At 40.0% G+C, this 20,840-nt stretch overlaps 1 protein-coding gene across 9 annotated transcripts in view; it reads right to left on the bottom strand.

Moving 5' to 3' along the window:
* The window catches only part of MTCL1 (microtubule crosslinking factor 1), a 123,698-nt gene that overhangs the window by 99,884 nt on the left and 2,974 nt on the right, over positions 1-20,840 (bottom strand). For all 9 annotated transcript variants that reach the window (XM_074340351.1, XM_074340353.1, XM_074340355.1 and 6 more), the window contains exons 2-3: positions 11,847-12,071; positions 10,353-10,511 (exon numbers count right to left, since the gene is read on the bottom strand). In XM_074340351.1, coding sequence (XP_074196452.1) covers positions 10,353-10,511; positions 11,847-12,071 — 384 coding nt within the window. The remainder of the gene's footprint in view (positions 1-10,352; positions 10,512-11,846; positions 12,072-20,840) is intronic.

Below are 20,840 nucleotides of genomic sequence, written 5' to 3'. Positions count from 1 at the left end.
TAGAGAGGAAAGAAGAAGCTTAATAAATATTTCTAAAAGTAGAACTTAATTTAATAGAGAAGCATTAACGGGTCCGAAAAAGATAATGGGTCCAGGAGCCCTTCCTCACTGACCCGTCAAAGCGAAGAACCTAGACTTGCTCACTCTTCCAGCAGCTTCCCCTGAAACACGCTCCGTTCAAGCTGGCTCCATAGTGCTTACCTCCAGCTCTGACCTGCTAACTGGCTCCTTGCTTCTAAGTCTGCAAAGAAAGGAGGAGGTGGGTCTAGAGCTAAGGTCTGAAGCAAAGAAAGAGAGGAAGAGGGTTGCTGAGAGTCCGTGGACCTGGGGCAGATAGAGTCCCAGCTCTGCTGTGGATGGGCCACCTGACTTAAGGCAATTTATGACCCACCCACACCTTGGTTTCTTCCCAGAGGTAAAGAGAAGCTTGGCTAACTCATCTCAAGGATTTTTCTGGCTCTAATAATCAGTACGCCTGAGATTTCAGGTCTAGATCTGGCCTCACATGCCTTCACACTGATCAGAAACAAGCCATCAAAGTTACTCCTTCCAACGTCCTCCCGTGGTCCTCACCACTATTTTCTTTTTCCCCAACGTAACAGCTACACAAAGTAAAATACTCCCTTGACAACAGAACTTTATGAAATGCATAATGTAAGAAATGAAAGCATTTCAAAACTTGAACCTTGGCAAGCCCGTAACTCCTTGAGCCTCCGCCACAGCTCACCACAAAGAAGCAAAAGGCCAGCCCTACACATCCCACAAGGCCTGGTGAGGCCCATGATCCAGGCCCACAGAAGAGCACTAGGACTTGCTGAGTCTCAGGACTGGACTAGCCTAGAAGACCTCAATATGGTTCTAGCTAGATTTTGACAAGAAATGGCTCCACGGGCATGGGTTCCAAGTGACCAGAACTGACTGTGATAGGCTCCACTCATCGTTTCCAGCAACAGTGTGAATCAGTCATTAGTGCTATTTATGGTTGTTTAACTAAACACATACCCCCTTCCCAGACACCAAAACCATTCCATTTACAGCTTAAGTATAAAACTATGAGGTCTGATAATTAAGTTCGCGAACTCATTCTAGAAAAAGTGCTGCATACCTCATTGCTGAATCACTAGGATCACCTTCAAAGTACTCCCCTTGGGAAGCTATGCACCAACGCCAGCACCTAGTCCAGCCTTCAAAGCAATTTGGGAACTGCTTTTCTGGAATGGTCATCAGAGCTGTCATCATATTACCCTTAATGTCTTGAATGTCATCAAAATGTCTTCCTTTCAATATTTCCTTTATCTTTGAGTAAAGAAAGAAGTCACTGGGGGCCAGATCAGGTGAGTGGGGAGGGTGTTCCAATACAGTTATTTGTTTACTGGCTGAAAACTCCCTCACAGACAGTGCCGTGTGAGCTGGTGCATTGTCGTGTTGCAAGAGCCATGAGTTGTTGGCAAAAAGTTCAGGTCGTCTAACTTTTTCACATAGTCTTTTCAGCACTTCCAAATAGTAAACTTGGTTAATTGTTTGTCCATTTGGTACAAATTCATAATGAATAATCCCTCTGATACCAAAAAAGGTTAGCAACATCATTGAAACAAGTTCACGAACTTAATTGTCAGACCCTTTATGTATGCCAAATCTTTCTGCAATTGCTGCCCTGTTCCTAATCCTCCCCAGCTTCTGATCTCTGGATTTCCAGGCCTGGTATTTGTACCTTGGTTGATGTGGCTCTAGTCCAATCCTATCCCTGCCTTCCTGGTCTAGGCAGAACACACAAAAGGCCATTTCCATTGAGATCCCACTGCAGACACACTGCATGTACATACACACACACACACACATACACACACACACACACACCAGATTCTTCTCATGTTTCAGTGTTTGGGGAAAAGACTTAACCAGACACCCCTGATTTTTTTTTTTTTTCTCCCATTTTCATTCCATTTTACCTCATTATGAACTTAGCAGGCCACATAACTGGAATATCATTCAGGGCACCAGATTTCTTACCCCCTTCCTATTCTCAAGCTAGTCACTCTACCCTACCTCCCAACTCATGATTAGCAACTGAAACCAGATGCTACTTGTTCTTTCTGCAGTATCTTAGAGAGCCCACGAAGCTAACACACATGGCCTGCCACTCCTACTGTCCACTCTTGACTGGGCCAGGTGTGAGGCCCTGACCTGCCCCCCAGAAGCCACTGACAACCTGGTCAGCGTCCAAGAAGATGCACTGGCATGAGCACTCAGCCCAAATATGCTTTACACTGGCTCACACAAACACATTTTTTTTCTTACAAGAGGGACCATAAACTCTGAAAACATAGATAATATTATTTTATTAAAGTGTAGCATAATAGCAATCAAACCATTTATTACATTTGTACACCTATATTTCCAGACTTTATGGCTGTCTGATAGTTTGAATATGACATACAGAGAAAAGTATTTGCACACTGATTGAGAAAAAAGTACCAAGACAATCTTAATCTGTTCTAGCTACTGTAACAAAACAAAACAAAACAAAACAGATGGGGGAGGTGGGGCTTAAAGAACAAACATGTATTTCTCACAGTTCTGAGGCTGAGAAATTTAACACCAAGGTGCTGGGAGATTCAGTGAAGACCCACTTCCTGGTTCACAGACAGCCACCTTCTTAATGTGTCCTTACATGGTGGAAGGGACAAGGGAGATCTCTGAAGACTCTTTTACAAGGGCATTAATCCTATTCATGATGGCTCCACTCTCATAACCTAATCACTGCCCAAAGGCCCCACCTCATAATAGCATCTCATTGGGGATTAGGATTTAACATATAAGTTTGGGGGGGGGGGGAGAGGGCACAAACATTCAGTCTATAGCAGACACCGACAGAGAAGACAGTGAGTAGCAGCTGCCATAATGTAGATAAGCCATGAGTAAAAAGGGCCCTGAGGTAAATGGGAGCTAGTGAGTAGCAGGGTGGAAGGAACTGAACAGACAGAGAGGCAGGGATGAAAGTACTGAGTCATGAACTGGAAGTCAACTGGGGTTACTCCTGGTACTCCAGAGCTGCTACTGGGGAGCTTCCATTGAGCCCTGAAGGGTCACATCCTGTTTTGGCAACACAGCACATTGAGCTATCATGAGCCCTCCCTAAAATAAGCAGCAAAAATTTATACACAGCTGAGCTCACTCACACAATAAAGGAAAATTCCCAACTGTCAGAAATGTATAAGATATTGAAAACCAGAGCAGTTAGCACAAGGGTATGTGTTAAGTTTTGTGGGGTAGGAGGGAATAATGGAAATTACCAGATGCAGAAATAGGCCCTCATAGCCAGGGGTATTACCAGAGGCTTCCATGGACGCATCCAGGCAACTCACTGAAGAGATGCATCCCCGTTGAAAGGAAACTAAAAATCACCCAGGGAGGGGAAGAGCGCATTTCTTCTCAGGACACTGGGTGAGGGAGAAAAAAGTCTCCTTTGAAGTATAAAAATACTCTAAGCCTATGTGACAAACAGAAGGATTAGTAACACCAAGAACTAAGGATAACAGAACAAACTGAAAGAGAGTATGACTTTAAAATGTTTAAGGATTTAAAAGAAATAGATAAGGAAAGAAGACATATTATGAAAAACAAGCAAATTTTTAAAAATTCCAGAAATGAAATGTAAGCTCATTGAAATAAAAAATGTAGTGGGTAAATGAAACAGTAAGTTTTCTGTAAAAAAGGAAATTAGTAACTTGGACAAGAACTGAAGAAATTATCCGGACTATAGCACAGAGAGATAAAAAGAAATTTAAAAAAATAGGTAAGATGCAAGAAGAAATAAGAATGGCCAACATAAGAAGATCCTCAAATAAAACTAATAGGAATTCTAGAAGAAATGCAGAGATTAGAGAAGAAACACTATTCAAAGAGATAATTTCACTACTGAACACTATCCAAAGAATGAGAACTTGCCAGATTTCATAAAGACATAAACACTCATGTTGACAATGAATGTTGATCAAAATAAAAATAAATCTAGATACATCTGATTAAAACTATGGAATAACAAAGAGAAAAGTAACCAGGAAGTAAAGATAGATTAACCACAAAAATTATAATTATCTGACAGCAGACTTCTTGATAGCAAAATGAGCCAAAAAATAATAAAAATATTATCTTCAAAGTGTTATAATTCTATGTCCAACTAAATATCTTTCATGACTGAGTATGAAATAAAAGCATTTTTGGACAACCCCAATTATTGAAAATAACTACTACAGGATAATTAATAGATCAGTGAGAAGGAAACTGAACTCAGAAGGAGTAACACTCAAGCAATGATAACAGACTGGAAAACATGCAATAAATGAAATAAACAGTAATTATGAAATTAGTCAACTTGAGGGGATGATTTTAAAAAGATGAAACTAAAATGATACTAAATAATAGTATGAAAGACAGGAGTTGGAGTTGAAGCTTTCTAAAATACCTGTATTATTCAGAAGAATGGAGGTGATGATTAGTTTTAAACATTGCCCCATTCCCCAATAAAATCTTTAAAAAAAACAAAAAACATTATCTAACATGCATGTAAAATATGTAAGAGTAACCTTTAAAATAATAGTAATGGAATGTATAACTTCCTAACCAAGGAACAGAACATGAGAATTAAAAACTCAATCAAAAAGAAATCAACATAAAAAATAGAAAAAACAAAGAAAAGGTATGGAATATAAAGAGCATAAAACACAACAGAAAAAATGCAATCAATAACCACAATAATATAAATGTATTTCACAAGAAATACACCTAAAACATAATGACACAGAAAAATAGAAACTAACAGAATCACCAAAAAGTTATACAAGGCAAATACTAACCAAAATAAGTTTGGTATAGATGATAGCAAAAAGCATCACATTAGAATAAAGAGGTCATTACCAATGATACAGTGAACAATTCATCACAAAGAACATCCTAAATCTATATGCATTTATATTCAAAATATATACAGCAAAATTTGACATTACAGAAAGAAAATTTACATGCAAAATGATAATGGATGATTTTTAACATAACTTTACCCCAAATAGATGTACTTAGTGGACAAAACCAATCTATAAAGGACACAGAAAATTTGAACAACACAATTGACAAGTAGTCTGATACATTATTCCCAAACTGTAGCAATCCACTACAAATCAAACTTTTAATAACATTAAAAAAATAAAACTAAATAGAATTGAAAATGTCAGAATGTATCCCATATGGAAAAGATAAGCATTATTTTGTGAAACCTTTGTATTTGTATGTAGAGTGCTGCTATAAAGTGTACTTGCTATGGGTTAAATTTCGAAAATCTTCAATCTAATGGATTTAAATTAAAGTCTTCACCTCCAAATTAGATTATTCTAAAGCACATACATATTATTCTAAAGCACTCAAGAAATATTTACAAAATCTGGCCATTTTCTAGGCACAAAAGAAGTCTCAATAAAACCCACAAAATCAATATCATATCCTGAATGGTGATGAAAGATGTCCCACAAGAGCTATCTGACTGCTAGTTGGTTCCCTGAAGCTCCATTCAACAATCCTGGGGGTAGGTGAGTGAAATGAGTAAAGCAGGTCAAAAGGTACAAGCTTCCAGATATAAAACTACTTAGGTAAGAGGATGTAATGTACAGCATGGTGACTATAGTAAATAATACTGTAGTATTCTATGTTTGATAGTTGTTAAGAGAATAGATCTTAAAAGTTCTCATCACAAGAAAAACAAAAATTTTATAACATATGGTGTTAGATATTAACAGACTTACTGTGATGATCATTTTGCAACATATGCAAATAGCAAATCATTAGGTTGTACACCTGAAACTAATGTAATGTTTAATGTTAATTTCACCTCAATAAGAAAAAAACAGGGGCCAGCCTGGTGGCTCAGGTGGTTGGAGCGCCGTGCTCCTAACACCAAGGTCACCTGTTAGATTTCCACATGGGCCAGTGAGCTGCGCCCTCAATAACTAAGATTGTGAACAACAGCTCTCCCTGGAGCTGGGCTACAGTGTGCTGCCATGACCGGCTGGTGGCTAGCATGAGTGGCTGGCAGCCAGCGTGAACTGCCATGTGCTGCTGTGGGCTACCATGTGCTGCCTTGAGCGGCTGGTGGCCAGTGTGAGCTGCTGTGAGCAGCCTACTGCGACCAACTGCCTGGGAGCGGGGGGCGGGGGCAAGGCTCATAATACCAGCATGGGCCAGGGAGCTGTGCCCTACACAACTAGACGAGAAACAACGGCTTGAAACGGAGTTGGGGGGTGAGGGAGGCGGAACAAGGGGATAAAAAAAGGAAAAAACAAAACACTAATCCTAGTTTCCTGGACAGATCTAGAACATGTCTCTGTCCCTTGAAAGTGCGACTAACTTGGTAGTTATTTGTGTCAAGCATATAATAAGTACTCAAAAATTTTTGATACCAAGATTTCAGAGTAGAAGCAATTGGGCAATCTTTCAGAAGTTGAAACTAAGCTAAGATTAACCATTTTCAACCTTTTGAGATATTCTACCATGGAGAGAGTTGAGTACTAGAAGAAAGAAGCACCCCCCAAACCAAAAAAAAAAAAAAGGCAAAAAAATTTTGAGCTTGCAGAACTGGAGGGGTTTATGGGTGTTTGGGTACAAGGACCACAGCGTGAACAGTCACAGGGAGCAAGCAAGCAAGCTGGCTAACCAGTAGGGACAATTCCAGATAGGTTAATATCACCAGCCTTCTTTAATCATCTCACCTATCGACGGAGAAAGTGACTTTTCCAAGACACTCATCTATTAGTTCAAAGAGGACGCTTCTCATCTTTCTCAACTGCCTTTTACTTCACTCCAGGGTTTACATTCATGGGGTGGGAAACCCAACTGGGAGATGGAGATGGGCCAGGCAGGAAAGATCTTGTGTGTCATGCTAGGGAGTTAGACAATTGGGAACCAAGGCAAGTCTGTTTGTTTAAGAAGACAGTGACACAGTCAGATTTGGGGAGGTGTAGAAGATAAAACAAAAAAGGGAGAGACTAGAAGTAGTACACACCTCTAATGTGGGGACTGCACAGTATCAGCCCTCAGATGTTCATTTGAGAGGAGACGGGTGAAAGTATAGATAGACTAGAGAAAGCAATTTAATTGAGGTTAAAAATTAACCATTTTAAAGTGCACAATTCAGGAGCATTTAACACATTCACAGTGTTGTGCAACCATCACCTCTGTCTAGTTCCAAACATTTTCATCACCTAAAAGAAAACCCCACACCCATTAAGCAGTCGGGCCCCCTTCTCCGCTCTCCTCAGCCCCCTGAAACCACTAACCTTTTATCTGTCTCTATAGATTTACCTAGACTGGATATTTCCTATAAATGGAATCATACAATATGTCTGGCTTTTTTTACTTAGCATATTTTTGTGGTTCATCCATCTTGTACCATGGATCAGTGAAAAAGAAAATTTCTAAGACTGCAAAAGCAGAACAACTGAACATAAAGCACATGGCAGGCGACTGAGGGTGGGGAGCAAGAGAAGTAAGGACAATGGCCATTGCTTAAGCCTAGATGACTAAAAGGACAGTGGCACCACTGACACAAATGGGAAAGACAGGAGAAGGTGCAGGTAGGGGTGAGATTGATAAGTTTGTCTCTGGACACACTGAGTTTGAAGTGCTAAGAGAAATGCATTTTGGAGAAGTCACCAGGAAACTGAAAATACAGTCTGCAGCTTAAGACAGAAGCCCCAGCAGTGGCTACAGAGCTGAAGAGGCACAGAGATGAGCTGTTTTACTGTCCTCTGAGGCCAAGGGGCACATATACACCTGCAACTACTTCTATCACTTAGAGACATACAATGCACAACTGTCCTTGCCTTTTCCAGAACCTGATGCATCCATTCACAACACTGAACAATAATAAGCAGGATCAGGGGAGAGAAATATTATCCCCACCCTAGAGCAAAACTAATGGTGTATTTTCTTCTGGCTTTCATAAAAAGAACCCATTCACAGAGACTACAGTCGGCATTTTCCAATAAATATCTCCACCGCTTTTTAACCTTATCATTGGGTTCCATCATTCTCTGCTTCCAGCGTGGCCCACCAGTGTTTAACCCTCCACAGACTCCTGCCGGTTTTATGGTTCGTTTAGAAGTGTGGTGTAAATATACAGTTCCACCAGTCTGACTGTAACTCTAGAGGTAAAATACTTATTGTGTCCCCACTGAGCAAACCCTCTCTGAGTAATTTTCACCCACAAAGGAAGGGAGGGGCTGACCCCTCTACCTTCTCTCCTCACGTCCAGCCGAGCCAACATCCCGGCTCTCTGAGGAGCCTTGCATCACACTTGCCTGGCTTTGAATGGCAAGTAATCATTTCTTTCCCCAAAGAGTTATTATCCATGACCGTATGCCAAGTCCTACACAATCCACTTAAACGTATACAAAAGAATTTTGGTTTGCTTAAAATATATGTATTCGTTTACTAATGTGTATATAATTTAATCTTTATACACAAACATATAAAATTTATAAAATATACTTCTAAGTTGTTTTCTATACCTTCAAGGTCAGACTCAAACGGGAAATTTTGAGAAAAGAAACCATTATGACATACCTTCTGGTAAAGTTAGACCAAAGGAAAAAGAGGGAAGTAAATTACTAGGAACAACAGTAAATGCAAAGATAAAAATATCCACAATCAGAGGAGAAATTCCTCCAGTCCTGGGTTAAGTACATGTGTAAGTTAAGGGGCAAGGGTTATTATTCAGAATGAAAGAATGTTCTCAGCATCTACCTCTTCCTCTGTGAAGCTCACAGAGTCCCCCAGGCAAGCTGTGGTCCCCACAGCTCCACACCCTCACCCTTTATTCATTCCCTCACCCAGCGACCCTCGACAATGCATATGTGCCAGACACAGTTCTGGGCGCAGAAACCCCACTGTGAACTGGACCGACGAGAGCCCCATCCCATAGAGCTCCAGTTCTAGAGAGGCATTAGTGGGGGGGGGGGGACTGATGAGAGACAAAGAAATAGAACACAACAGCATTTTCAGATAAGTGGTGACAAAATACATGTAATTTACCCAACTCCATAATGTGTCAGATGAGAAGGCAGACAGGGATGGCCACGGTGGGGACAGGGACAACTCAGTGTGTGAGCACTGAGGGGAGGGTGGCTGACATCAGACATCAGCAGAACCCAGAGGCTGAGGGAGTGAGTCGCAATGGTGCACGTGTCTAAAAAAGAATGTTGCAGGGGGAGGGCAAGCTCAAGGCTGGCATGACTGTGAGGAGAGGAAGTCGGGGAGGAACGAGACAGGTCATAGCACTGGATCCTTTGCTATAATTTGTTTTGTTCTCTGTGTGCCAAATTGAACTGTAAACACCTTGAGATCAGGGCCTGTGCTGCCATTCACATCTGCATGGCCCACTGTCTAGTGCAGGGCCTGAATTCAGTTGGGTGGGTGGAGGGGTGGATGGATGAGGAATCACTGGGTGAATCAGGAAGCTTATCAAAAGGAAAAGTAAACTGCTAATTGAGGCTCTTAGCGGCTAGGGCTAGTAGGATGACTTTAACCATCATCTTAAAGCCCTCACCAACTGTTTTTAATTTCATCAATATGCATGATATTTTCCAAGAAAATACTCAGCTTTAATCTTACAATAGAAATCAACAACAAAACAGGATTTGCATTACTGGATGCAAATGAGGAGAAAGAACGAGAAAGAGAGACGAATACATATGCATGTTCATATATATTCATTTTCTAGACCACTTTGCTAGGAAATATTCACTCCCTAAAATTAAAAAAATTAAAAAGCCCTATATTTAAATCTTATTGGCTAAAAAATAGATAATAGGTAGTATACACACATTGTCTGTTTACACTGCTTAAACAGACAACCGTTTTCCAACTCATTGGAAAAGAAGACTCTTGAGAAAAAAAGCTAACACTTAATGTTGTCTTCTAGTAATAATACACCCCATTTAGACACATAAAAAATTAATGGCCAGCTTATTTGAAGAGAAATTATTTTAAAAAATAGCTTTAAACTAGGGTTCAACAAGCCTTTTCTTTTCAGTAAAGGATCAGACAGCAAATATTTTAGGCTTTGCAAGCAACATACAGTTTTTGTCATGTAGTTTCTTTGCGTTTTTAGGTTTATTTTGTGTGGTGGTGGTGGTTTTATAATACTGTAAAAAATGTAAAAATCACTCTCAGTTCCCAGGCCATACACATAAGCCATAGTTTGCTAATTCCTGCTTTAAACCACAATAAGAATAGGACACTAGGAGTCCCAAGTTCTTCGCAATTAAACCTAAGGGAGAAATTCCCATAGGTTTCCGGATTACCTCTTTCAGTCTCTCCAGCTCATTTTGGAGGGCCTGTTTGGATATTTCCACTTCAATCATCTGCTGTCGTAGAGTTTCATTTTCATCTTCGGCTTTAGCACGCTTTTCCTCCACAGTTTCAAGTTCATGGTGCAATCTGACAGATACATCTTTGGCTACCTACAGAGATAGTCACCAAGATACAAAGGCAACACTCAAACAACTTCCAAGGCAGACTCATTAAGGGATATGGTATTACACCAAAGAACGAAGACTTTGGCAATATTAGCAAACTTATTTTTAAAGAAGGAGGGTATTAGTTTAAAACATGAAATCCACTTTATGAGGGAGAATACGACTTTTATCTGAATTAAAAGGTCACTTTGGATAGCCCTACTTCCTTATAGAATACCACCAAGAATGTTACTTCTGCCCAGCTGCACATACTTTAAGTGATAAATCAGAAATAAAAATAAAAAAAACAATAATAATAAACAAACAGTTCTGTGCCCTAAGGAAATACTAAACCTACCGGCTAAAAAACAAAATTAATTCTATATGCAGTAGATGTTTAATGTAGTCAAGTTTTAGAGGGTCTCCTGTGTTCAAATATTTGAATGTTAAAAGCAGTTAAACATTTTTACTTTATAAAAGGAAATGAGAAAGAGATTTTGCAAGAGAAATATAAATCAGTCTTTTATCACATTGAATGACATTTCGTTAGTGGTTTATAAATTTGATAGAATTACAAAGATTCTTTTCCTGTTATCATAATGAAAGGCTAAATGAGGTTTCATAAGTACTCCCATAATAAGGAAGACATTGTACATAATTCATCTCTAGATGAATGATTTGATAATTGGGGCATATGAGAAGCCATGCTACCCATGGAGAGAGCAAATGGTTTAATGTCTGGGATTTCTTTACCTGATTCCTACTTCTGCCAATGGTTCTCAAAGATACTTTCGACAATTAGTTTTGACCCTACTTCTCTCCTTCAGTTAAATCACCACTGCACAAGTCTCACTTGGGTTATGGTAATTTCAGGTTTTCTGCATCCTAGAAACTTAACAACAATAATAATGTTAAGTGACTATGGTCAACTTTTAAGAGTGGTCTTTGACTATAAATGAATTAATAATCAATAGAGTTCTTAAATATTTCAAATATTTAGAAGGAATTTCTATACAGTTGTCAGACCAATTGCCAGGTAGTAATTCTTTTTCATTATAGATCTATAGATGGTTTCTATTCATTTCTTTCTTTCTTATTTTAAGTTTAAAGATTCCAGTTCATATAACAGATTTTAATCTTAGGCCATCAAAGCCATATAACAACACACACGCTATGAACTTTCGTTCATAAAGTGAACAAAAATGTTCATGTTAAAATGTGTTGAGGGAGAGACACACTAACAGAACATTAAGACCACAAGTAAGTGGGGTCCAGGATCTGTGATTCTGTCCACAGGATCTCTTTCTGGGAATGCACGTCCCATTAGCCCTACTCGCTCACCTTTAAGTCTTGTTCCAGACTTCGGATAAGCTCGCCGTCCACTTGACCAGTCTCAGCCACTTTCAGGCTTTTCTGCTCGGCTTTCCTGAGGCGGTACTGCAGGATTCGGCAGTTTTTATTAGCACGGTCCAGTTCTCGCCGAAGCTCCTGCAGCTGGTAAACATCTTCCTCTAAATAACTGTCCCTCATCTCTTCCATTTCAGCACGAAGTTCATCCAACTCATCCTACACAAGTCAGACAGAGTAGATTTATAAGCCAAGTACGTCAAAAATGGATGATGTTTTCCCTTCACAACCACCACCCAATCCGTGATACTAGATATTAACTATCTGCACACTTATCATCGGCTTATGGCCGCACCTTTGTGATATGGCAGAGGGACCTCTGGAAATTCTTACATGAGAGCACATCACCAGATATCTGCTCAAAACTTATGGGTCTAGAAACTAAAATCCATCCTGGATTATTTATTTTGGCCTCCCAGCATTTATTCCACTACCAATATTTCCTTATGTAATCACAGATAGTTAAATCTTTAGATTCAAACCCAAATTGACCCCATCTCTAAGATACAAGCCAGGTTCAAAGATGAGCCAGACAGACCCTGTCTTCAAAGCATATGGACTTGAGTGGGATCACAACTGTGAATTGCCCTGGAATTATAACATACCTGCCAATGTCCCTAATATTCAGTTCCACAATACATATTTCAGCACTGACTAGGTGACTCGCAATGCTAAAGATAAAATGTTGTGCATCACTTCAAATACACACTGGGTTTGCTTTTTTCGATTCACCTATCCTTTATTTCCCATCTCCATTTTACTTTGCTGTCAACATGAAGGCTCTCAGGATACAGGAAAACCCCAGGCGTTGTCCCTGGCTCCCCTCCACCCCTCCCATTCTACAACCAATCCCAGTGCTATCAGCTCAGCATCAAAATACCTGTGGGCGCTCTCTTCCCAAGGACTACACCTCCATCCCTTCTCAGGGGGCAGCTGCACAAACCAGGTATGTCCATCAAGGAGACTCCCCTATTTCCCCTCTCATCCTCTCCTCTTCCATAGTCCATTCTCTACCCAGAATTATCCTTTTAATATGTAACTCACACCTCCTCCCATACTCAAACCCTCCAGGGGCTTCCCATCACAACTAAGAATTCTTCAAAGTCCTCCCCAGGGCCTCCGAGCTGCCCCTCCTTCTCTGGTCACAAGGGGGATAGGACTGCTACAGGCCTTTCACCTGTTATGCCCTCTCCTTAAACACTCCTCCCAGCACTTTGCAGAGCTCCTGTCACACAATTTGGAGTGCACACGATGCCTTCCCTGACCACCTTCCTCCCCTAACCCCACTGTTTCTCATCCCTTGCCCTGCTCCATTTTCTTCCCACCTCTCATTACTGTCAATTTACCATCTGTTGCCCAAACTAAAAGGTAAGTTCCACGAGGGCAGAAACCTTGAGTATTTTGTTGCTCTGTGTATTCACAGCACTCCGAGTAGTGTTAGCCACACAGCAGGCCCTCAATAAATATTTGTGGAATGAATGTATTAATAATACAATAATAGTCAACACGTAGAAAGACGAAATCATAAAGATGACCAAAATGAGACAAAACTGCACCTTTGCTTTGTTCCAGTCTTGTAACCTAGTTGTGAAAAACTCTTCCCAAGTCCCTAGACATAGCTGCAATACGTGAGACACAAATTCTACTAAAGTATAAAAGATCTTAACAAGGAGCAATTTAGAAGGAGGGAGATTAAGGAAACCATTCTAGGAATTTTCTTGATTCATTTGACAATTGATGGTTTAAACGCCTCCAGAACAGGACACACTCTGTCATTCCCATTGTTTTGTTCAATTAATATCAAGATTCAAGGAAAAAAACTCTACCATACTTCACCCTAAATTGTCAGCTCTCATTCTCACATTCAATTTGTTCCTGGATTCTTGCCACTCTTGTTCATCGTATATTTGTTCTTAAAACGGGGGGATTTACTTACAATAAAGCTCAAGAGTTTCCCAATATCAGAACCTCAGGTAGACAAGAAATTGAACAGAAAGAAACCTCCTGAAGAATATTTTACCCTGGATAAGATTAAGTACAAAAAAATGTAACAAATAAATTGGGAAACTTTACGGAAAAATGGATTTGTACAAATAAGGTGAAGGTAGTTCTCCAGTCAACCTCAAGTGTATGCAGTGGTCTTCTGGAAAGAGCAAGATATGCCATCTCATGTCCCCAACCCTTCGCCCATAGCTTCTCCCCACTCTGTCCACACTACCCTAACCAAGAGAATGACCTCCTCAAGTGACCATGCCTCCAAATGGAGACTGTTTCAATGGACTACAAGGAGAACAAATGTTCAAGAAGAAAGCTTTTCCTAGGGGTCAAATGAATAGACTGTTTTTCTTTTTGGCTTCTAAGTGTTCTTACAGAATTTCTGTACCAGTGATGAAAACATCATTAAAAATATAAGATGTTCTAAGAAAGGTCTTAAGAAAGGTAAATCTTAACATTAAAAATGTTGTATAAGTCTGACAGAAAAAGCAGAGAAACATATGATTTCACTGATATGTGGTATATAAACCAAGAACAACAAAAGAACAAGACAAACAAATGAGAAACAAAAACTCATAGACACAGACAATAGTTTACTGGTTACCAGAGGGTAAATGTGGAGGGGGGTGGTAGATGAGGGTGAACGGGATCAAATATATGGTGATGGAAGGACAACTGATTCTGGGTGGTGAACACACAATGGATTTATAGATGATGTAATACAGAATTGTACACCTGAAATCTATGTAACTTTACTAACAATTGTCACTCCAATAAACTTTAATTTAAAAATATGTTGCAAAGTATAAGCAAGTTTCATTTCTTTTCTTTTTTCCTTCATGGAGCTCTCTCCCTATAAATCTTGTTCCTAGCAGGAAAATTTGCTGGGACTGGTAATTACTGGAATGAGTATAAAAGCCGGTCAGTCGAATATACATGAACAGAATGTGATACAGGAGAGTTAGCATATTCCTAGGTAGACAGGGCGGTCCCTGGTGGAATAAACAAAGACAGCCATATCCTAAAACTCCAGGTTTTGAAATCACTCCTTCACTCACTCCAGGACATAACGTAACAAGGCCTTGAGGTTAATCACAAAATTCCTTTTGGCCTGACAAACGGAGCAGATCTGATAAAGAGTGGGTTAGTTTGCTAATTCCTTTAGGATATGCAAGCAGAACAAACCTGGTAGATGAATTTCATTAGAAGGCACTAGTTCCCTTCGTCAAACAGTTCCTTTCTCCAAACAGCTCCCCTTCCCCAAGCAGGCAAGGGAAAGTATAAAAGTAAGAGCTTTTGCCTCAGTCATGGGGCACCCCCCATTCGGGACACCTTCCTGCTTGGGAGCTGCAACCTCTTCTCCAGCCTCTAATAAACTATCCTCTTTTTAAAACGTTTTGCCTCTCCCTGGTCCGTGTTTCCATTCTTCGGCTTCACGAGACACGATCCCGGCCCACACTCAGAAACTGCCAGCAGATCAAACATCACCTACATCAAGTGTACTGGCTGGGCTCTTCAAGGGACTCAAGAACTCAACTATTTCAGTAAGGTCTTTGCCAACCTTCAGCAAAGAAGAGGTTGTTGCTGATGCTGGATGCCCACACTGTGGCTTGGATGATGCCACGCAGTAGTTGTGCCTCTGACCCACCCCATTGTAGAGGAGACCAAATTGTAAACTGGGCCTTGTGGATATCGTTCTTTTGATAAAGACAGTATCTTCAAAAAAAGGTCAAGTTTCACTCAGGTTCCATCAAGGAATATGATGGATCTTTGAGAAGAGCCTAATCTCCACTCTCGTGTCTGAGTACAGTTAAAAGGCAATTGTGTCTTGTAATAACTATGTGTGGTGCTGGGGGCGGGGGTGGGTGGGGGAGTGGCGCGGTACTAGAGTTATCAGGGGGATCACTTCATAAAATATATAAATGTCTAACCGCTATGCTGTATGCCTGAAACTAATATAAAATAATAATAAATGTAAAAAAAAATTTTAAATAAATAAATAAAACCATTTTGCAATTTTTATTAAAATTCCAAAATAAAATACTTTGGAATTTTAAAAATGTAATTGTATCATTGGGTAACTAATAAAAAATAGTTCAATACAAGCAATACTCATTATATGTATACATATAAATATACAGTGACTGTGGCCATTCTGTTCTTGGAAGTAATTGTTTGTGATTGCTCTTCCATTTGTGATTGCTCTTGTCCATAAAAGTCAAAGTCATTAATACCTGGAATTACTTGCTTGTTACTCAAACCAAAGTTTTTAAAATGTGATATAGCCATAGGAAGATATAAAGTACAACTTCCAGGCATAAAAAATGTTCTCTAGTTTTCAGACTCTGTAATAGGAGGGCCCTCATCGACCGTAATGTTACGTGCTGGATGTGTTATATAGATGTGTAATCAGCTGCAGGCTAAAATAAACTGTTTAAGGGCTAGATGAGCCCACACCTCCAAATCATTGAGTAGGCCAGATATAAACAGCTAATATTTTTTGGCATAAATAATTACCAACATTAATTACAGGGAGGCAAAATTAAGGAAAGACCATAATATGCAAGTATTTGAATTATTGTTTTTCTAACTCATATTTTAACTAAATTTGTAGAACAGAAGACATCTTTTGTTAACCACTTTACTGTCATTACTAACCCTATAATAACCCTTCCTGGAACATTAACCCCATTGTGTAGACAAGGAAATCAAACCAACGCTGGTTAACATGTCCAAAGTCCCTGCTAAGAAATGGAAGCTAGACTGCCAACTCAGGTTGTCTGGTTCCAAACACATGCTCTTTCCAATAAATATTATAAATTATTTGCAACGACCAGGACAAAGGAAACAATAATAGGCATTAAGTTGTACTTTGAAAAGCCCACTATCTGTGTAAAATAATAAAATCAGGCTAACATTTAGAGCTTGACAATTGTCAATGTACAAGTATATACATTATCACAATTGGGCCTCAGAAAAATATTGCAATGTTCAGAAAATATATTAATCCCCCGTTTTTAAAATTATGAAATTGAGATTCTAAAAGTTTAAATAGCTTCCCAACACTAGTCTTTCTCAGAGATGGGACGAAGCCAGGGTTTCAACTCTTAATAGAGCCTCAAAAAAAGCAATTTTCAGGTTCAGTGAAAAGAAGTTACAAGAAAAGCAAATTATAAGCAGTGTAGACTGGCAGCAGACATTTGGAAAGCAAAAACTGATTATTCAGATTAGGGTCATGATGGTTAGTAATTTTCAAACTAACATTACATTAATTTTCTGACAGCATATTCTAATTTAGAAAACATTGTATTAAAGAACCGTAAAGATGTTGGCCATTTAAATGTTTAAGAAAACCAAATCAAGCAGAACAAAAAGTTTCTGGCAGATACAGTTTAGACGTAGTAAGTAAAAGTGAAAATTTGCTGTTATTTTTTTTCCTAAACAAATTAATAAGAAAATAACTGCCCTTAACAGTTTTATACTGAATTAACATCAGGTCTATCAGATACTTAAATTTTAGATCATTATCTCATTGAAAAGCTAATCTAGTTTTAATTATATCTATCAAATTTTGTGTGTAAAAGGAAATATTGTAGTATGAATCTCTTCAACTATTCCCCTTCGCCTGCCGATAACAAATTGAACCTTATAATTTTATAATATTCCCCCTTTGCCTGCAGATAATGAATATATATAAAATTAAAGGAATAATGAGGTCCATGTGTACACTAGAATAAACCAGGATTAAAATGAAACGTTTCAATGAAAAACCTCTGTGAAGACAATTTTAGCCACAAATGCAAAATAAAAACCATACCCATGGTTTCTCAGTATAAGTGATGAAAACTCTTGATCATACTGATAATTTTATTCAAGTCTTAATCTCCTTTCAACTACCCAAAATCAATTACTAGTTCTATTTTAATAACCCCTCTTTAAATAGACCCAATTTGGACAGTAGGAGGAGTCATCTGGCTACTGCTGTAATAATTCCGTCTCCTGGGAGTTATAGAAAGAAACTGTTGTCTGCTGTAATACACAAATAATCCACCTCATTTCCCTCCGGACAATGGAAATGTTCTCAGCAGAGCCCCAGCTGTAGCTAAGAAGGTGCAGGGGCTGCTAACCATTGTTTACCAAGTGACAATTCACCCAGCAGCTGACGGGCTGTTTGCCCTATTCTACATGATCTTGTCACCTAAGATTATTACAGTCGTTCTTTCACAGGCTGAATAAAGAATGGATGTAGAAAGTGGAATGTCGGGGAAGAACAGGAATGCTGTCCACTTTAACCCTTCTAAAAGAAAGGGAGGAGGAGCAGGGGCTAGAGGAGAGGAGGAGCAGAAGCACTTCAGAACTGCGTGGTCTTACCTCACAGTGCCCCCTCTCTCTGGGCCACATTGAGTGCCTAGAATCCAGGCAGCCAAATTTAACAAAACATTTCAGAGCTTGAAACTCAAGAGATGACCTCAAGTGAGGAACAGGATGGTAAGGCTGGTTTAGTGGTGATGCACTGCAACTTATAAAACCGTAAAGACCTTCCCAATGATCTCCCTTAGGAAATCACTCCTCTCAAAGAATCCAATGTTATCTGCCCTTGTAGCTAGCACTGACTTCTTTTGTTTTAAGCAAAAATAAGTCTTATGAAATAACAGAGAAAGCAGAGAAAAAAAAAAAAAGCAGCAGCCCTTCCCTACACCAACCCTCAGCCATCCTATAAAACGTCAGCACTTAGGAGTACACCATTTGGGAGCAAGGGGTGGGGGTGTTGTGAGTGCATCACCAGTAATGTGAAAAGCATTTTCAAAACAGGCCAATTAACTCAAAGTGATTAGATCCTTCTGAAAAGCCTGTGGAAATAGAGAACATAATTAATATGTTGTTCACAATGAGCACTGAGGCTTGTCTGATTGTCTCAGAACACTTGAGCAAAACACAGTGGTGGCAGGCAGGAAACACACCAGCCACATTCTGTGGAAGTCTTCATCATTAAGAAACATGCCTGGGTTTGGTTTGAGAAAAAAGCAAAGGACTTTGGGTAACTGAGCTCAACTGTTCACCCTAATTTCTGAATACTTCCAAATATATTCAAGTTCATCAGAGGTAAAGGGAAAACAAAAGAGTGCTTTTCTGTGCTTTATGCAAAATGCCCACTACTTGGATTGAGGAATTTTTGCATTTTTCATTGAGTCACCTTGATGCCCTTTGATGAAGGCAGAGAAGGAATAGAAAGCAGGGCCAGGGATGGCCCCATATTGCACTTCTCTGTTGACATTTGCTGTTTTTTAAAAAAATACAGCAGTCTGGCTAAAAACCCAGAGAATTCCACTTGAATTTCCCGATCAATAAGACATCCTCCTATGGTTTTGCAGGCCTTATTTTTCTGCTTGATTACCTCTTGGTCATTCTAGCTTAGAAGGTAGGACAGTCTTATACAGTAATGATGACAAAACTGTGAATGTTACACTAAATTTGGTCACAATCGTCCAGAATATATCAAAGTAAAATTTCTGGGCTCAGTCTCTTCTTGTTAGATAACATTTGAACAGAGGGATGCGCTATCCAATCGCCACAATACTGTGCAATATTCCCTAAGAAAGCAGTAGGTCAGGCCGACCCAACGGGGTTGGAGCACTGTGCTGCTAACCCCAAAGTTACTGGTTCAATTCCCACACAGGAGGTGAGCTGCGCCCTCTACAGCTAAGATTGTGAACAATGGCTCTCCTTGGAACTGGGCTGCCGTGAGCTGCTGGATGTCGGCGTGGGCTGCCACAGGCTGCTGTGTGCTGCCGTGGGCTACCTACCATGTGCTGCTGTGAGCGGCCGGTGGCCAGCGTGAGTGGCTGCCAGCTTGGCTGGCGAGAGCTGCCCTGAGCTGCTGTGGGCGGCTGACCGGCGACCTGCGACCGGCTGCCTGGGGGGGGAGAGGGGCGCAAGGCTCATGGTACCAGCATGGGTCAGGGAGCTGTGTCCCACACAACTAGACTGAGAAAGGGCAGCTTGAACCAGAGTGGGGGGTGGGGAGGGAAGGCAGAAAAAGGGTAAAAAAAAAAAGCAGTAAGTCAAGAATGCACTTTCACCTGCCATCTAAAAAAGTACTGCTAAGCAAAAAGAGTAATAAAAAGAGAAGTTCTAACTTACAATGTACATGTTCTAAATACGACATGTGAAGGCATGCCTACAGCCTCTACCCCATGAGGTCATCTATGCTCCCCACCCAATTTTGCACAAGTGGCTGACCTTTAGAAAAGTCTACCAGGATTGTTGTTTCTTTCCCAAATTGAACTGTTTTAATTTAAGCTTTTGAATGACCAAACACACAACTCACACGTATATTTGTGATAGTTTATTTGTGATCATTCTTCTGGTCCCCTTCAGACCTCTTCTACCCATTTGTCTCTCCTGCTGTCAGAGGAATCCCTGGGAGATCGCCTCAGGCATAGTAAACAGTTGGCCATGACACTTGCTCCACAGGAAATGGCAACTGAACATTTCCCACAAATTAAACATTGCCAGTGATACTTATATGACCATTTGTACACAGGCTAGTGGAGAGATGTTCATTATGGCCCTTTCACCTAAAAAAATATAAATAAATAAAAATAGGCCCCCTAGGGAAGTTAAGCACTGGGAACATTTTGAGCTAATACGACTCTAAGGCAAGCAGCATACTCTCAGAAAAGCAACCTTGCTGGAAAGAGATTGCAGCCTGGTGCAGTGAAAAGAGCAAAGGCTCTGGAGGCAGGGAACATGGAAGCTGTACCACTTATAAGCTGTATGACCTTGGGCAAGTCATTTACATTTTCTGGGTCTCAGCATCCTTGTCTGTGAAATTTGGGTTATGATAAATATAACAACAATCACTCCCTATTTGTTGTGAAGATTCACTGAAATATCAAATTGACCACATCAGCCTCCAGGGTCAGGCACCTA

This window comes from Rhinolophus sinicus, linkage group LG09 (genome assembly GCF_036562045.2).
Source record: "Rhinolophus sinicus isolate RSC01 linkage group LG09, ASM3656204v1, whole genome shotgun sequence".
In the NCBI taxonomy this organism is placed as follows: Eukaryota; Metazoa; Chordata; class Mammalia; order Chiroptera; family Rhinolophidae; genus Rhinolophus; species Rhinolophus sinicus.
This window is presented reverse-complemented; position numbering and strand designations above follow the sequence as displayed.